The sequence below is a fragment of the Buteo buteo genome, chromosome 18, assembly GCF_964188355.1.
Source record: "Buteo buteo chromosome 18, bButBut1.hap1.1, whole genome shotgun sequence".
NCBI classification, from domain to species: Eukaryota; Metazoa; Chordata; class Aves; order Accipitriformes; family Accipitridae; genus Buteo; species Buteo buteo.
The window spans coordinates 18,318,015-18,335,756 of NC_134188.1; the positions used below are offsets into that span (position 1 = coordinate 18,318,015).

Consider the following 17,742-nt stretch of genomic DNA (forward strand, 5'->3'; position numbering starts at 1 on the left):
AAGCCCTCCCTCGGCGCGGCTTCCGCCGCGCTGTGTCGCTGGTTCCCGCGCGGTGCCTTGTGGGCGCTTGGCGGAATTATGGTGGTGGCGTAGGGCCTGGTTGCGCAGGGCGGGGGGAGGTCGCGGTGTAAGTACGCGGGGAGGCGGTGGGTGAGCGAGCTGGTCGGGGTGGAGAGCTGTGCTGGGGTCCCTGAGGGGGAAAAAGGCGGCCCTGGGGCACGGGGTGCTGGGGTCCCTCTGAGGGGACGGGCTGCGGCCGACTCGGCGGGCCGGGGCGCGAAGGGGGCCCGGGGGGGGGCAGCGTCTCTGTGGAGGACAGCGGAGCGGGGGTGGGTTGGGGGGACGAAGGGGCGGCCGGCCTCACGGCGGAGCCCGGTGGGAGCTCTAGCCCCGCTGCTGCTGTGGGTCGGGGTGACGGCGGCGGGGGCCGGGGCCGGAGCTGGGGTTCGGGCTCCCCCGTGAGGGCCGTGCGGAGGGGCCGGCTGTGGCGCGGCCCTGCGTGGCCAAGGCAGTTCGGCTCCAGGCCGGGCCCGGTCGCATTCTCTTGGCTAACAACCCCTGCGGGGCCAGTCCTGTCTTCGTGTAGCGCTGCAGAGGCCTCTCCGGGGCTGTGTTTCGGAAACCTGAGCAGTCAGTGTGACGGTCCCTGAGTGGTTTCGGGTTGAGCTTGGGTCCTTTAAGGCCGAGCCGAATACAAACTAACTTAAGAGAAGGAGGGACAGTTTCCAGGGAATTCATTAATGCTTCGTGAAGCTGTGCGGCCACATTAGATGTGGTTCTTTATAATTTTAACACTGAAGTCATGTGTTTTGTGATCTCATTAAAAGTGAAAAAATAACAAATAATGCAAGCAGAGCATAAATAACTTTTTTTGTGTATCACAGAAACATATGGAACAATATCACTTTTTTTTTCTTTGCTTTTTAATATTTTTTAATAAGTTCTCTTGTCATCCTTTAACATCCAACCTTCTGTTTGGTAGGACTGGTGCCTTTATGTATCTCTGCACATGTATCTCTCTTGTCTCTTATGTATCTTTAGTCAGTGGTTAATGGATGTGTGTGCCTTGGTGCAGCAGGAATGAGCATAGTTTCAGATAGTAGATTTAAGATGGCGCTGGTTGATCATGCAGGGGGTTTTGGCATTGGTTAACCATCTTAAACTCTTGGCACAGTGGTTTGGGATTGCAGGGTCTCTAGCTCCTGTCCAGCAGTGCTGAACACAGTGCATGCCGACAGGGTGCCTGCGTGACTGAGGCTGGTCAGGGTCTGTTTCACTCCTTTGCCACAGAGGAATCGACAGTAGCAATTCGTTTTTTAGGACACGCTAGCAGTGTGTGAGTTCTTGCAGTTTCTAAGTGACAGCGGATGAAAACTTCTGCATTTGTCTGAGCTTTTTTAATTGCACTTGTTTACGTAAGGGTAAAGCTGTCTGCTATCAGGGAACATTAAGCCTAGCCCTTCAGAAGGTTTTGCTGGCCAGCTGGAGCTCTGCACAGGTCGGTCCCAAAGCACTGTGCTGCAGTATTAATGACAGTGCTGTGCCTGTGCTAGAGAACTGAACAGGGCCATGATGAGGGCTGGAGCATTCAAGTTGCATGATCTTCATCAATATATAATTATCAACACCATCCTAGGCTTGGTATGGTCTGTGTCAGCCAGCATTTCTGGTGATGATACCTAGATATGGTTTGGGGAATAATGGAGTGGTCATTCATAGTAGGCAGTCTTTTTTGGCTGTCATTTTTCAGAAGGGGAAAGAGTTTAGTTACAAGACTGTATGGCTTGCCTTAAGGATAGGAGACTAGCTCCTGGCTGGTTTTATTTACCTTACAAATGTAGGTTGGTATTTTTAGGTTGGAGTCTGTGTATCATCTTTCAAGCATGTTGGAAAAGACTTTGTTTTGAAAATCTGAATAGATTCTGTCAGTTTTGTCAAAAAAAAAGCTCCTTAAATTTTGAGGACCGTGAGACGAGTGATAGCTGGTATTCTGTAGTAGGACTTGTCATTGTTTCTACAGTGCCAGGAACAAAGTAGCTTCTGGTGAATGTCTTCCACTGTAAGTTGTAGTAACGACTGTCTTTATTCCTTGATTCTGTAGCGCTTAAAATGACAACAGCAGCGAGGCCAACATTTGAACCTGCGAGAGGAGGAAGAGGAAAAGGTGAAGGAGACTTAAGTCAGCTATCCAAACAATATTCCAGTAGAGACCTTCCTTCTCATACTAAAATCAAATACAGGTTAGTATTGGGTTTTTTGGTCTTATGGCAAAACAGGCTGGGAATGATTTTTTTATGAGTGGTACTCTGAACTTTTCACAATAGATGTTGATGTGCTTGACACTGAGCAGATGCCAGAGATAGTGCGACAGGGTTGAGTGAATGGGCTGAAAGTGTAAGTCTCCAAAGCAGACCTAGGAGATCGAATGCTTTGCAAGTGATTGGAGAGGTTTAATTTTAGTGGTATGTATTACTGCTTATGGAATTGAATTGTCAGAAGAAGGTGAGCTTTGGAGACCAAGCATTTCAGGCAGTGGAGTGGAAAGAAAGTTGTCACTGGGAGTGAGCCACAGAGGGTGCTGCACTTGCAGAGCAAGATGGGATAAGAGGAGCGAAGTTGAGCATGTCTTAAAAGCAGGAAAACCACATCATGTATTTGGCAAGGAACCACTTGGGAAGGGCATTAAAAGGAGGCAGGGAAGTCGTGGAATAGCACTCAGGTAGTAGTACATGTTGGAAGAGCTGATAAACACTGCAGGTGGTTCATCGAGGTCCTAGGAGAGGAAATTGCTTTAATCAGTGGGAAAGATAATGGGATCTTAGGAATATTTTCCTGTGTTTGAAATGCATAATAAATCTTCATTATCCTTTTGAAAGATTAAATGAAATCTGGAGTCAATGTGATACAGACACCTAGAATTTAAATTAAATATGTCAGCCTAGAAATGATCTTTTTTATGGAACTGATGTTACTCTTGTTAGTGAAATTACTATTAAGGTTTTACGTTTGCACTTTTTTGTGCAGATGTTTACCCTTTCATGTCTTTCCTCCTGCCCCTTTGGTTTTTAAGAGTATGTGTGGATAAGGGAGTTGGAGTGTTTTGGAGAATGGCAAAATCAACAGTACAAAAAGTGCTGTAAATGCATTTTGTTGTTATGGGAAAAATTGCTGGTGTGGTTTGTTTCTTTAAACAAAAGCAGTGTTTGGAACACCAGTCTGTTGCTTTGAAAGAAGTGTGTGGGGGACAAATATGTACAGGAACATACAATGTATGTTTTAACAAATCCTTCCATATGCGTGAGAGAGAGAGGCGGAGGGGGCATTAAGTGTCTTCTGTTCTTTCTCCCAAATACCTAATACAAAGTTGTCTTTGTTAAATTGCCAGGACTGCATCATTGCAGGAAAAGGTCAGTGTTTCAGTCCCACTCATGTTCACTTGAACGACACAGGGTTTGGGGGGATTTTGCAGCTATATCAGGGATTCCGAGTTCAGGTTTTTAATTACAAAAGTAAATTAAATACTTCATCATAAAGACAAGCTGTGCCTACAATGTGTTTATAATGGCTTCAGTCTGGGTTTCTTCCAGGCACTCTTATTTCCAGCAGTGGGTTCACAGAAAGGTGAAAGGAGTTGCTGTTTGTTTTTATTCATTAGTTCTTTTCAAGATTTCCACAGAAAATTCAGCGCTGTCTAGGTGGAACTTATTGTGACTCAGATATAAATAGTCTGTTGCTTTTGGCCATTGTGTGTTATATAAAAGAGGGAAAAACATGTATTTGCAATGTGTTTCACTAAAGCTAGTGTTTTGCTTGTTCTCCCAACTTTTTTAACGGTCATGGGAGATTATCTGGTATGTCTCTTGGAGGGGAAAAGGTTTATGAAAAGTTTGCTCTAGCCTTAGAGACTAGGTTTGCAGCAGCAACTTTGAATGATAAAACAGTGAGGAAAGTTGACCATAATGCTTGTGGGTGTCTGCTAGGACACTGGGCTTGGACTGCTGGAGAAGGAAGTTTTAGACATAGCTACAAAAGGTAGATGTAGTCATCCTGGGTTTGTAGGAATTTATGTATGGTCTTTTAATTCATTTGAGAGCCACTGGAAGGAGCCTGTGTGTGTGACATTGCATGTCTGTGTGTATGTAATGCATACAGAGAAGGGGGCTGATGAAGAGAGAATAAACAAACACATGTCTACATGGTGCCCAGTTCTTATTCTCTATACTTACCTGTTCACCCCAGGATTTATTGGCCTCCTTGAAAAAATTGGTCCCAGCTGCAGACTGTCAACTTCAGCAATTTTTCCCCCCTCATGTTGTTTTAGACAGACCACTCAGGATGCTCCTGAAGAGGTGCGTAACCGTGATTTCAGAAGGGAGCTAGAGGAGAGAGAACGGGTCGCTGCAAGAGAAAAGAATAGAGACAGACCAACCAGAGGTAAAAACAAAGAAACAAAAATCTTAATACCTTTGTGTGGCATTGCTCTTGCACAAAATTTGGTGTTGTAAGAATTTTGCAGGTTGCAGAAAGCATATTATGAGAGTAGAATTTAGGGTATTGGTCTGATAGTTCAGAGCTGTTGACCTGCAAGGGAATGTCCGCTGGCTTTCGTGCTGGCTTCATGCTAGCAGAAATCTAGGCCAGCCAGTAGAATGGCATAGGCCATCATGCAGGCCAGTTGATACTGTATGATTGTAATGAATTGGCAACAAGTATGTACAGCTAATAAAGGGCTTTTTTTTTGTACTTGGACAAGCGAGACAGAAAGGAGACGGGGAATGACTCATCTTCTAGTGTTACAGCACCAGTGTAACAATAAATCCGTTTTTTTTAAAGTATGCAATTCTGTTCAGATATATGAAGTGATAATTAAAATGAAAATCAAAGGGGGTTTTGAGAAATACTCATTTTTAGTATTAAGCTTGACAGAATTTAGCTACTTTAGGTTTAGCTGTGAAGGTATTGTGAGGCTGTCAAATTCACAGATGAAAAGCAGATGTGGTTTGGACCAAAGTAGCCAACAGTAATGCTTTGGGCTGGTCCTTGAATGGGAACCCTCCAGTGGGATATATAGAATAAGGATATTTCTCCACACGTTTTTCTTCTGCTATTTTTTCTTCTTGAAATAATGACTTCAAAAAACTTCTGGAGGCCAAATTGTAAGTTTGGGGATGTTATTGCTTCCCTTGAGGATACCTACAGGCGAGGAATTAGCATGGGCATTAAGATTGAGAAGTTAGAAAAAAGTGAGCATGAGCTTGTATCTCTTACTCTAATGCAAGACAAATTGTTTGTGAAGATTTTTGCTTTCTGACATTAGATGCTGTTAAATGAAGTGACTTAGTCACTCTTCTTTTTAAATCTTATGCCACAGAACACACAACATCATCTTCTGTGTCTAAGAAGCCTCGGCTAGACCAGATTCCTGCAGCAAATCTTGATGCAGACGATCCTCTTACTGATGTATGTATCTTTTTTTCTGTCTTCTTTCCTTTCATTGTCCTGCCTTCAGGATTCACCGTTACTAAAATATGTACGTTTAGGTCTGCTAAAGATTAAAGACGGGTTCCAACGTATCTTCCTTTCACAGTTACTCTACTGTGGTGGAAGTCCAGACCGATTCAGAGGATTCTGGTCCATGCTGTAATGGTATTCTTAGAAAGCACACAAAAACTAGGGAACTGAAAATACCACTTGAAGTGTGGGGAATGGGTGACTTTGTAGATTTGGTCAACTACTGGGTTAGTTAGAATTCCCCAAAGGTAGAACTGTTGAGATACACTGACTGTCTGCATAAGCAATGGATTCTTGCTCTTGGCTCTTCTCCTCATCCTGATGTCTAGGATTTAGGTCTAAGGCTTGACAATAAGCTCAGGGGGTTTTTAATCCTGTTATATTTGGTCCCAACAATATTGGATGGGGTATTCGGGCACACTGTTATAATGACTTATGTTACAATGATTAGTGGGGACAGCCATTCTCTAGCATCTGTCAGCTATGTAGCATTTGAATTATAAAAAAATAATTGCAGTCTTCCAAAAAGCACAAACATGTTTTTGTCTTGACTTTACTGTACAAGAGCAAATAAACCATTTGTGTTGTATTTGCTGGTGCTACTCCAAGCACCCAAGTACTTCAGAAATCAACCAGCAGCAAATTGCAGCCTTAGCTGGGCAGACCAGGACTGTTTTTATTAAATGAAATGAGCAAGCTGCTTCTTGTTTCCTTTTGTTGCTATTAGGAAGATGATGAAGATGAGGACTTAGAAGACAGTGATGATGATGACACTGCAGCTCTTCTGGCTGAACTGGAAAAAATCAAGAAAGAACGAGCTGAGGAACAGGCTCGAAAGGTAAAATCTCGCCCATTAAAGAGCATCTGTTTTTTGCAAACTGGTGTTTATTAAAACTGGTGTGCCTTAAGTACTTAGGATGAGTGAGAACTGGTAAACAAAGTAAGTGCCCTTCAAAACTCGTGTCAAGTGTGATGGGTTTGTTCTTCTATCTAGTAATTGTTGTCAATAATTATTTTCTTTAGTAGACATACTGAACATTTTACTCACTAAAACATTTTATTCGCTTTCCCAACACTTTGTAGAGGCAGTGAGTCAAGGTAATCTTGCTTCTCATATGCAAGTCCTTCTCTGAAGACAGCTATCATACCAAACTATATAGTTGTATTAGTGAGTTACATACTGTCCAGTGTAATTTCATTTGTTAACTAGCTTTTATGGAACAAGAAATACGATTTTATTTATGAAATAAAAATCTGTGCTTTTTGATGCTTTTTCTAATGGCTGCAAGTTTTATACAGTAGTTGCTCTTTCACAACGTTGGTGCTGTGCTGCCTTGGCAAGGAGCACCAGTTGTAACTATAAGACCAGAACTGTTTTCATGTGACTATACACAGGTGAGTTTATTTGAGAAATGTCTCCACAAAAATGAATAATAATACAGCAGTCTTTTCAGAACTTCAAAGGTCAACTCACATGTAGCCTTCATACGTCTCTATAATCTCTCTACAGATAGAAACACCATGTTCTGCCCTTGAAAGGGGAGGGAAGGCCCTATAGTTGAGATTGTTTTCTCGTGAGCTGGATGGAATCCTATGCTGTTGGCTCCCACACCTCCTTGGTGTAAGAGATGGTTGGGATGCAGTGCGTTAGCAAAATCCCTGATTGATGAATGAACTTCTAGGGACTGTTTCTGGAAATAACCTGTGTTGTCAAACTAATCAGGACTTAAGATGAACTTTAGTAGCTCTAACATTGTATTGCAACAGAGTTTATAGAGTCCAGGTGTTTCATCTGCATTACTGAAATGCTCTGCCTCTGGTGGTGCAACAGGAGTGGTGGATATGTGCAGCGTTCCCTCTTCTGCTTTTAGTAAGCACTTTCTTCCTTTGAGTAGGGCTTAAATCGTTTTAGTGCTTTTGAAAAATGTTGCATGCTTCAATTTGAGTAGTTTTGTATGTTTTTATAAGTAGATTCTCCATTAGTGTAAAAAACAAAAAACCCAAAGCAAACAAACAAAAACCCCATCCAACCCCCTTCCCCAAACAAGCTGTCATCTTTGTATAAGGTAATCTGAGGTGTTTTTTAGAACGTGCTGAATAAACATATAAATGCTGATCAGGAGGGTAATCAAAGGCTGCTGTGACAACTTAATGTTTTGGTGCCTCATAACCTTTTCTGTAGTTTAACAGACACGCTTATAGTTTAACGTTTTTCAGGAATGTTCTCCAGTAGAGTCAACTGGCAGTGAACAGGGCATAGCGTCTAGCAGACGCTAGGAACAGCTAGGAGAGGACAATGATGCAGCACAGACAACCAAATGCATGCTTCCCCGTGTGTAGAAAGCAGGAGTTATAATCTCTATGAAATTCTTATTTTGTCACTAGAGGGTGCTAAAAGCTATGAAGTATTTAGTATAGCACTTGCTTTATTTTGCTGTCTCCAAACTGGTATTATTTTTTACCTTCATGAATGTCCTCCTTCCCCCAGAAGCAGGGTTTATAATGTCCAATGCTGTGTGCATACTGAATACATGCACGATTATCTGAAATGAATATGTTTTGTTTCTTCCTAAAAATTAGTATTAGTTATTTGTTTGCAATAGTGCGCGCTATCGCACACTCACTACGTACTCTGTTCATCCTTTCACCAGTTGGTTGCAGATAGGCTTTCTTAAAAATTGGCGTCTTCCGTAAATAGCGGGTGCTTTATAGGTACTTTGAATTTTATTTTCTTGCGTTTTTTTGAGAGTAGGAAACGTAAGACTACGTTGATGGAAAATGTAAAAACCAAGGGTGGGCGTGGCCTTGGAAAGAATCTTTAGGACTAAGGGTCTGCTTAGGAAAGATCACTTAAGTATGTTGGCTTTAGGGGTGCAATCTGTTTAGATTATGCCTTGTTTTCCACGGCTTTGAAATAAGGTGTTACTGGCAAAGCATTTTACAGCAATTTTATATAAATCCCTTTTCCCTTCAGATATGTGGGATTACATATTATTATGTCTTCCAAACCGTAATTTAAACCTAATTTTGTAAGTAGCCTTATATTAGTCATCCAGCTGACTTGAGGATAAAATCTCATGTAAAATCTTAATTATGTAGTCGCTGTTAATCCTAATCTGTGTACAGGGATGGTTTATCTGCTGAAACGCTGCTGTCCCTAGTAGGCAGCATGGGTAAACTAGTGGCAAGGCAAAGGGAAACTGCAGAGTGAATGCCTGTTCAATCTTCTGCACATCGTTCTCAAAACTCTTTGTTGTTATTAACGTGTATCTGCATCTTCTTGGAACGTGCCAGGGTCTTAACAAGATAAAGTGGGTAAAATATAGTAATATATCCCAAATTTGTGCCGTATGTAATTTTTTTCTGATACTTTAGTTATTTTTATTTATTAAAATGCTAGTCCAATTATTTCTGAGACTTCATTTAAAGTAAACTATATTTTTTGTTAACTGTTCTCACTTATTGCTTTGGTGTCCAGTATTTAAGCTGTCATGAAAAGAGGCCTGCTCCTTTTAAAATGCATCTCGGGTGAGACAGCAGTTAAAAACAAAAGATGGGAATCTGCTTTTTTTTCAGATCAACATGCTCTCTGTCAACTTCCGTTATGTGGTAATACCAATTTCCATAGAAATCCTCTAAATCTAGTTTTGACAAATACTAGTATTAAGAGGTTCTAACTTCCTTCACACTCGTATTTCTCTGTAATCTGTGAAGCAAATAGTTTGTCAACCAAATAAGCAATTCCTGTCAAAGCTTGTTGACTTCTCAAAATCCTTTAATTCCCTTGAATTCTATAGAAACATTAAATAAATACTATGAGTATTTTTAAAAATTGATTGAGCATGGGAGTCCCACTTACTTTTCTCATACCCTCCACAATTTTAACCTCTCGGGTTATTTCTAGTAGATGCTAAGCTGACCAGGAAATGTTAGTTTTGAAAGCCATTTCTGTGGAATAATTCTGGGTCTGTCTAAAACTGTACAAATGCTAGGTCTGCTGTCTACATGAACTATCCATGGGTAGGTTTCTTGGAAACATTTCAATATTCCAAATTCAGCATTACAATGCTCTTGAGTTTCAATTTTCAAGCACTTCCTTAAAAGGTAGATTGAAATAATTAAAAACAAACCTCAAACCAGTGAGCAGCTGAATGTACGTGTGCAGTTCCAGCAAAGCTATTTAACATCCATTCAGTTTTTGGTTTGTTTTCTTAACAGTTTTATTTCACCAAATGTTTCTCTATAACTAAATAAATTACTTTACCAACAGTCAAAATAGATCTTGGCTCTGTCCTGTGTTTTATTTGTGTCTCAGACTTTCAAATAAAACATTAGAAAATGAATCTTGGTAAATACTAACCTTTTCACTTAAATTTTAAGGGTCTAACTAAAACTGGAATATCAAATCAGTGATTAAGAAAGAATTTCAGTGAAGAGGCAAAAGCAGATGGCAGAATATGTCTCTTCATTAAATGTTTGAGACATGCTAGCAATACTTACCCTTGCCAGGAGCTAATGATAATGTCCCCTCCCTTATGAGCAAAATGACAACAAATCTGCGTATAGGCACTGCAGTTGTGATTACTCTGCGCTCTTATTTTTTGAAGTTTCAGTCAGTTATTTGAATCACTGTATTGCATAGAGTTAGTAAGTTGCATGGGATTGAATAACTGGGGTGGATCTCTGCATTATGAAGTTTCTTTCCCTGCTGCTAAAGGCAGTTCTGTCATAGTTTGTCATTCAAAAATTAGCATTTAAATAAGGTTATGTGATTTTATTATTATTATTATTTATTTTTTCCCCAGCCTTCAGTGAAATGTGGGTGTTTCATGTTTTCTTTCAGCTACTCAACATCTACAAAAACTGATACAATGGAGTCATTTCAGGAATTTCAGCACTTTCTGTGAAAGTAATCTTGCTCTGTGCTAAGGGTAGGAACTATACTAAAAAAAAACCAACCCATGGTAACAGTAATGTTTTTCTTTCCTTTGCGGTCAGAAACAAGTATTCCAAGGGACTGTTATTCTTACAGCAAGATAAGGAATAATTGTTTCGTTAAGGTTAATATAGTTTTGTCCGCTTTTTTTTCCCCCAGCTGTGATGCCACGTGGTGAGTTCAGTTGTACAGTGGAGGCTTGCTGTGAGATCTGATTCTCCATCTGCTTCCTTGGGGTATGGGACTCCCTCTGCCAGTCCAGTCTTATTGCCCGTACAATAATATTCCTGTTCTATTGCTTCTGCCTCTAACGTGGTTACAGAATGGTTGATATGTGATTCATCTCTGCAGATAGCTGGTGCAAGACGCTGCCACTGAAAAGCGCAGCGCTGCTGTCTGTAGTGATGGAATAATCTGTATCGTGTTTTTTTGCTAAAATGGCTTAGGAAAAGAGTTGTATACCTCGTCTTGCTGAACAGAAAGGCAGGGAAAGAGGCATTATTTTAGAAAAGGTGGAGTGAATACAGATGTATTATTTTCCCCCTTAGGCTTTCCTTCTGTTGTGGGTTACTTGTATCCATAGTGTTTTAGCTTAATAAGCCTTTGTTCCACCACACAAAAGAACAATGTAGGCTTTGGAGCAACCAGAGCTGCTTATTTTGTGAACAGCTGTGCATGATTGTGCCTCAGAGGTGTGAAGCTCAGACGGGTATGAAGGTTATGTCTGGTCTGTTTGATTTGATACAACCCATGCTCCATCGCCTGGAGTGTCCCGGCTTTCAGTGGAGGAGTGGGCAGTGGAAGATTTATGTGGAAAATTCTGAAACATAATGAAACCCTCTTTTGGCTGGAGATGAGGGATTCTGCATGCAGCTCTGGCCAAAATGTGTAACTTAGCTTGAGTGTAAATGTCAACTTTACATCACTAGTATTTCCTCCATGTCATGTCTTAGTAAATTACCTTTTTTTAATTTTGAATACCTTCTTCGGGAGGTTTTAGTGAAGCTAAATAATACAAAAAATCTTCAAGACTAATCTTCAGAATTAGCCTGCTTCCTAGAATTTGTAGCAAATATGTTGAAAAGTCATCCAACCTGGAACAGCTTTGAGTGATTGAATTCCATAAATAATTTACTACGCATGCCAAGTCTTCTTTGTAAAGTGACTAAAACTGGAGATGCCTTACTCAACAGATCTGTTCCCTGTTTCCTTTCAGACTCTAATCTGTTGATCTTTAATGACAAATATAAGCTTATGCCTACTTCTAGTTGTTCTGCTTTTCTGGGTCTAAAAGCCAGCAGAGTTCTGTTTGTGAACAGAGCTGAGAAACAGCGAAGGGTTGCACAAAGTGCCCGGGGGCTTTGGACCATCTCTTACTGTGAATATGGAAAATCAGCACTTGAAAATAAGATTAATAGATATTTTCTGTAACAGTTGTCACTATAAAAGAATGTTTGACAGCTTCTGTTAGTGTTATGTTCATAATTGTTTTTAATAATTTAAGAGGTGCAAAAGTAAAATGTAATTGTGAAATTCCCAAGATTGCCCCTACGACTTCTTTTGATTATAGTGCAGTTTTTGCTACCCTCCAGTCCTCTGGAACTGTAGTTGACTTGAGTCAATGTAGTTTTTTGCTAGCAATTAGTTTTAGACATGATTCAGTTGAGCTTGAAATACCAGGTTGTTGGGGTCAATGTACAAGTTAATGTATCCCACCTTCCGTGGTGGTACAATGGAGATGCAGTCAGTAGAGCCTGCAGCATGGTTGGTCTCCTCTGTGTGTAATTTAGTGTGAGCAGAAAAGCTGTCTTGACTCATTGTATTCTCTAGATCTCTGCTGAGATGTGAGCTCAGGTACTTAGAAGCAGGTGTCTAGATGTAGGTGTCTTAATCTGGAGCTAAATCCTATACCACTGCTTGTAGTGTAATGCTTCTTAAAAGTGTTATTTCAGTTTTGATTTTCTTTTTTTTTTCTTTTTTTTTTTCCCTTAGCACCACATTTTATCACTTCAGTCTGATAATGCTTTTTTCGTTATCAGAGATCAAACTGTGTCAGGCTAATTAAGGCTGAAGGATATTACATAGGTTATGTAAAGCAGATAAAAGTTAGGATGATGCCTAACATGCCTTTTTAAATCTTACTATAGTAAAATTAAATGTGTATCTGTGTGTAATAAGAACTCTGGAGTACTAGGTGCATATTTTTTATGATTCTTAATATTGGCCTTATCTTCCTCTAGTGATTCTGAATGCTTACAATTCAAATGACTGAGTGCTTTTCACTTCTCTTCATGCATGGTGGAGAATGCTGGAACCATGGCTTTGTAGGAGCTGTTGAGATAAAATCTGAAATGGGGGAAGGGGGGGAAGAACAACTGTATTTCCCCCCAAAAAGATGCTGACTGACTCCAGTGGACTTTTGACCATCGAAGAAACACTGTGTGTGGAGTGCATTGTAGTTCTGTCTGCATTTGTCAGTGGTGTGTGGATGCATTTTCATGCATCATAAAAAACCAGCATAAGATAGTTATGTGTGTCCCAGGTAAAGTGGTACATGATGCACAGGGTCAGTAACTTTGGATCATGGCTGAGGTTAATGTCTTACAAATTTGAGGGCAAGACTGGGCCATGCTCTGCATGTCACCTTGAGAAGAGCTCCCTGGAGTTCAGCTCTAAAATGGAAAAAATGCTGCATCTGTTTGCATATGTAGGACTTGGAAGCAGTTCTGTCTACAGAGGCATTTTTCAACAGGGGAGTATTAATTTCTTGCAATGCTCTTACTAGTCCTACCTTCTCTTGAGTATAGTGCAGTATGAAATTTTGGGTTGTATCATTCTTACTTGCTTTTAACATTTGTCCCAGACTTCTTGTTTTTTCAAAGTCTCACTTTTAATGGAGCATTGGAGATTAAATTTAATGGTGCAGAGCCTACCTTATTTTGGACAGCACAAAGAACACTTCACATGCTTGCATCCTGTTGTAAATTTGCGTAATGGTCTTAAACAGAATCTGATCGTCTCTTGGGAAGTACATGAAAATCAATACTGATTTTTTTCGCTTGTACCAATATCCTAGATTTTGCTTGGTTTCAAGTTAGTACTTTGCATGCATGTGCTTGTATCATAGTCTGAGGCCTGCTTGACTTCTGGTGGGAACACATGACAGACTGCAGTAAATCAGATTTCACTGCTGTTGGCTCCTCCAGTTACAGGGAAAGAAGATGGTAAATCAAAGGTTGGCATACTGTGCAGAAGCAGCTGCATATATTTTTTTGTCTGTAATCCACAAAGGAGAGAAATGTATAATTTGAATTTGTATTTCTAATATGGGGGGAAATTGCTGGTCCATATCCAATATTTTTGCTCTCTGTGTTTCCTTGTTTACTGGGGTGGTAATAACAACTGAAGTTGGAATGCAAATGTTGGATTTAGAGCTATGTTTGAAAATGCAAAACTTTAGTTATTTTTGTTAATAACTTTTAACTGCTGTGGATTTTGTTAAAGCTCCATGGCTACAGCAGCAAGGGCAAGTTTTGCCTATGTGCATGTTTTAATAAGAGCATTACAGGGCTTGACCTGAAGGTGTACCATGCTTTTAAGCAATATGCCCTTTTGAGGAGCTTTTCCCAACCCACTGGCAATTAATTGCAGCTGGTTCTAAATTTTATTTGTGAGAAGCACTGTAATGGTAGGTAACTAAAACTCGGGTAAATTTTGAAAGGTAAAATCTTTACCAGTGATCCTGCACTATCTGGTATTCATATGTATGTTAAGTTGGTATTGTTCTGAAGAGGATTGGGGCGTTTTATAGGAATATTTCACATACCTGATCAGTCCAATGGAAAAACATTGTAAATTGTAGATAGTTTTAGTAATATATCACTTAGTATTGATTAAATGTTTGAAGATAGAGAACTCTGGCTAGCATTGGTGTTCAAGATTAGCATTGAAACCTTGTGAACGCTATCATCAAGAAAAACGATTCCTCTTTTGCAATCCCATAGCAGCCCTCAGCCATGAATTTTCTGCAATTTGGGAAGAAAAACCCCAACCTTGTGATCTCTTTGTCTTTAGTTTATATAATTTTTAAAAGCCATGGTTTGAGTCTCCTGCAGTGCTAATGAGACTTCAGTGCGTTTTTTAACTAGCATGGAGCAGGAGACTAAGGAGATCCAAATTTGAAGAGCTGTTGGTTTTTTTTTTCTTTCTGGTACTTTCATCAAAGAGCAATCCTTGTAATACATTTGAAAGGTTGTGGAAAATACGTTGATGTAAAATTAATATTACACATTCATTTGAAGTCTGTGAACATTTAAGTCGCTAAATACATTAATACAGCTTGGAAGCGTGGGCAGTGAAATCTACTTTGTGTTGCCTGTAGTGCAGTGCTTCACTTAGGCTTGAGATACATGCTTTTGACAGTACAAGGAGAAGAAAATTTTTCTGCTCCTTAATATTGGAACTCTTAAATAAACTTATGACATCCACTGCTCAGTTTCACCTTGGATTTCTCAATATTCTTTTTAACTCGTCACTAGGGAAATCGTAGGTGTAAAACCCAAGCAGATTGCTGGAGATAAAGAAGTTTCAATATGCTGTAAGGTTTCTTCCACCTAATGAATATTGTATAATGTAGTCTCTTTTCTCATTAGGATAAAGAAAGTCTTTTAATCTGTATACAAGTTTTAATATAATAAATATGTAAATGGTAAAGCTAGAATTTAACTGAATATTTGATGGAACATCATAGCTAAGTAGAGCAGATATGAGTGTTGCTAGATTGACAGTTTATTAGCAATGTTAAGCTCTTTGGAGTATCTCTACTTCTATCCTTATGCTACTCGTATGCAAGTGTCAAATGCTCTGAAAAGTCTGAGCTAGGAATTAAAACTCTATCTGTGTGACTGTTCACAGCTAAATAATGTTTATCTCTAACAACGAGATGAGAAAAGTGGCCTAGAAAAGTAATATATCCATTTCTGATTCTCAGGAACAAGAGCAAAAGGCTGAAGAAGAAAGAATTCGGATGGAGAACATTCTGAGTGGTAACCCACTGCTGAACCTTACAGGCCCAGCACAGCCTCAAGCAAACTTCAAAGTGAAGAGGAGGTACTGTGCAGTCTGTACTGTGATATCCATCCCCTTGCTCCCTCTTGATACTCGGAGTCAGAAAGTGTTATCGCTGCCATTGGTTTTTATTTACTTCCTTGGATCTTGTCACAAGCAGTGTAATGTAGAGTTGGGATACTGATACATGTAGTGATTGTCTTGTGCATTTCTCTGAACAAATCATCCTGCTACTCTGTGTTTAAAAAAGAGAGAGATTGAGAATTGTGTTTGTCTGACATTGCATAGTGATACAAAAAGTAACAGGACAGAAGTTCCTCAAGAAATTTGATGTTATGCTCCCCTTTAAGATCTAGCTGGTTTGGGTTTTTTGTTGTTTTGTGGGGGTTTTTTTAGCATAACTAGAATTAATAAATAACAGTGTTTTTCTCAATACAGTTGTTGTTTTCAGATATTCCCATTACTGTTGCATTTATCAAAATAAGGGCTGTTAGATCAAAGGGGTTTTTTTCTGCTCTGTTCAAATGGTCATTATTTTCTGTAAAGATAAAAAACCCTTTAATTTACTGATACTCATCACACTTTGAACTTAGGAGCATGTAGGAGATGGCTTGGATTAGAAAAATAGATATTTTTTTCTTAAAGACTAAAATCTAATCTTAATGACTAGTTGTTCTTAGTACATTTAAATAGGAGAGCCAAACTTCATTTATATATTTTTGTAAATTGCACCTAATTTTCATACAAACTTAATGAAGTTAAAAACTTTTTGTTTTCAGATGGGATGATGATGTTGTCTTCAAGAATTGTGCCAAGGGGATAGACGAAACAAAAAAGGACAAAAGATTCGTGAATGATACTCTGCGATCAGAATTTCACAAAAAGTTCATGGAAAAATATATCAAGTAGTACAGTTTTATGTGCAGTGGTGCTGAAGGACTTGGAAGGTCGTGGTTCCCTCCCTTTCCCTCAGAATTCAAGGCTGAATATTTGGTCATGAATTCCCAAATGCTTTTCCAAGATCATCAATCACTTCATAATTAATAACTGCTATGTATCTGGAGTTTTTATTCCTGCAATATGTTTTCCTTTTCAGTTTTAATTAAATCAGTTTGTGTTTCATGAATGTTTTTCTGTTCATGTGCATTTACTTTTACTGGCTTCCTTCTAAATGGTAGAAGAGAGAAGCTGATTTGCAATAAATGCTTCTAATTGTTTAAATTGCTTTCCAAAACAACTTGCATTTGTAGTGATGGTGGTTTGTAACTCATGCAACTTTTGTAAATGTGAGTATTATTGAAGATGGGGAATAGCTGAGTATGATAACCAGTGTGAACTGAAAAAAGCTATACTTTTGGTAGAAAACTGGACTTCCTCTTAATAGCTAGTTAGAAACTTAATTAATAACCTTCCTTTTTAGTTTCTTCTTATTGTCAACCAAGTTATGGTTTGGTGGGTTAGCTCCAAGTTCTTAGCAGCCCTGCTTTCTGGGCTCTCTTGGCTCAGCACTTCTGGAGCAATACCATGTAATGCTTGGGGGAGCCTTGAGTGGGGAATGCTCTGTGGAACCATGGGGTTTTTTTCTGCTTAATTAACAATTGTAGTGCTCAGTCCCTCAGCCACAACCATGTGGCCACAAGGTTCAGTCTGTGTGTGCATGGTTCAGTAGGAATAGCGTTGTCAAACTTGCAAGTGAGTGTTTTTATTAAACGAGTCATCTCCTCCAGATACCATAGTACACTGTTTACTTCTGAAACGTCCCATTTTAGCAGTTAATAGGACAGTATAAAATATGAATGACTGAAAAGAATCCCAGCTGTGAAGGGATATTTTTTCTCTTCTTCTGTTGTCTCGGTTGCATTTGAAATCTTGGCCAAGTGATGCGCTGGATATGACCCTAATATTTGCAAGATGTAGTAGTTGCTTCTCTACCTAGAAGGCTACAGTGGCAGAACTCAGATGCGTTTATGTAAAATTCTTGCCCTTTTCGTTGGCTGTGTTATGGTCACTCTAGTTCATTCTTACAGACACTGTTTCATAGTAATATTATTATTTTCAAGCTCTTAATTTGAAAATATATCTGATATTCTTTTTAAGAGAGTAAATTTAGAGCACATTGGTTTAGATTTTTGTTGGGCATGACTCCGGTATCCTGTAAAAGCTTTCACTAGCCTTAGCTGTATTTGCTACCCTTTCACTGAGCTATGCATAGTGTACTAATGCCAGCA

At 39.5% G+C, this 17,742-nt stretch overlaps 1 protein-coding gene across 1 annotated transcript; it reads left to right on the forward strand.

Annotated features, from left to right (window-relative positions):
- On the forward strand, positions 1-16,640 carry CWC15 (CWC15 spliceosome associated protein). The gene is made up of 7 exons (XM_075050080.1): positions 1-127; positions 2,102-2,240; positions 4,322-4,434; positions 5,372-5,460; positions 6,239-6,349; positions 15,438-15,556; positions 16,294-16,640. Exons 2-7 carry the CDS (start codon positions 2,110-2,112, stop codon positions 16,421-16,423), a joined length of 693 nt encoding a protein of 230 aa, XP_074906181.1. The 5' UTR covers positions 1-127; positions 2,102-2,109; the 3' UTR covers positions 16,424-16,640.
- The last annotated feature ends 1,102 nt before the right edge of the window (positions 16,641-17,742 follow it).

Bases quoted from the DNA above. Each gene is read 5' to 3' on its own strand.
- CWC15 (XM_075050080.1), top strand. From the start codon at position 2,110: ATGACAACAGCAGCGAGGCCAACATTTGAACCTGCGAGAGGAGGAAGA. The intron at 2,241-4,321 runs GTTAGTATTGGG...ATGTTGTTTTAG, and splicing joins CATACTAAAATCAAATACAG to ACAGACCACTCAGGATGCTC. The intron at 4,435-5,371 runs GTAAAAACAAAG...CTTATGCCACAG, and splicing joins TAGAGACAGACCAACCAGAG to AACACACAACATCATCTTCT.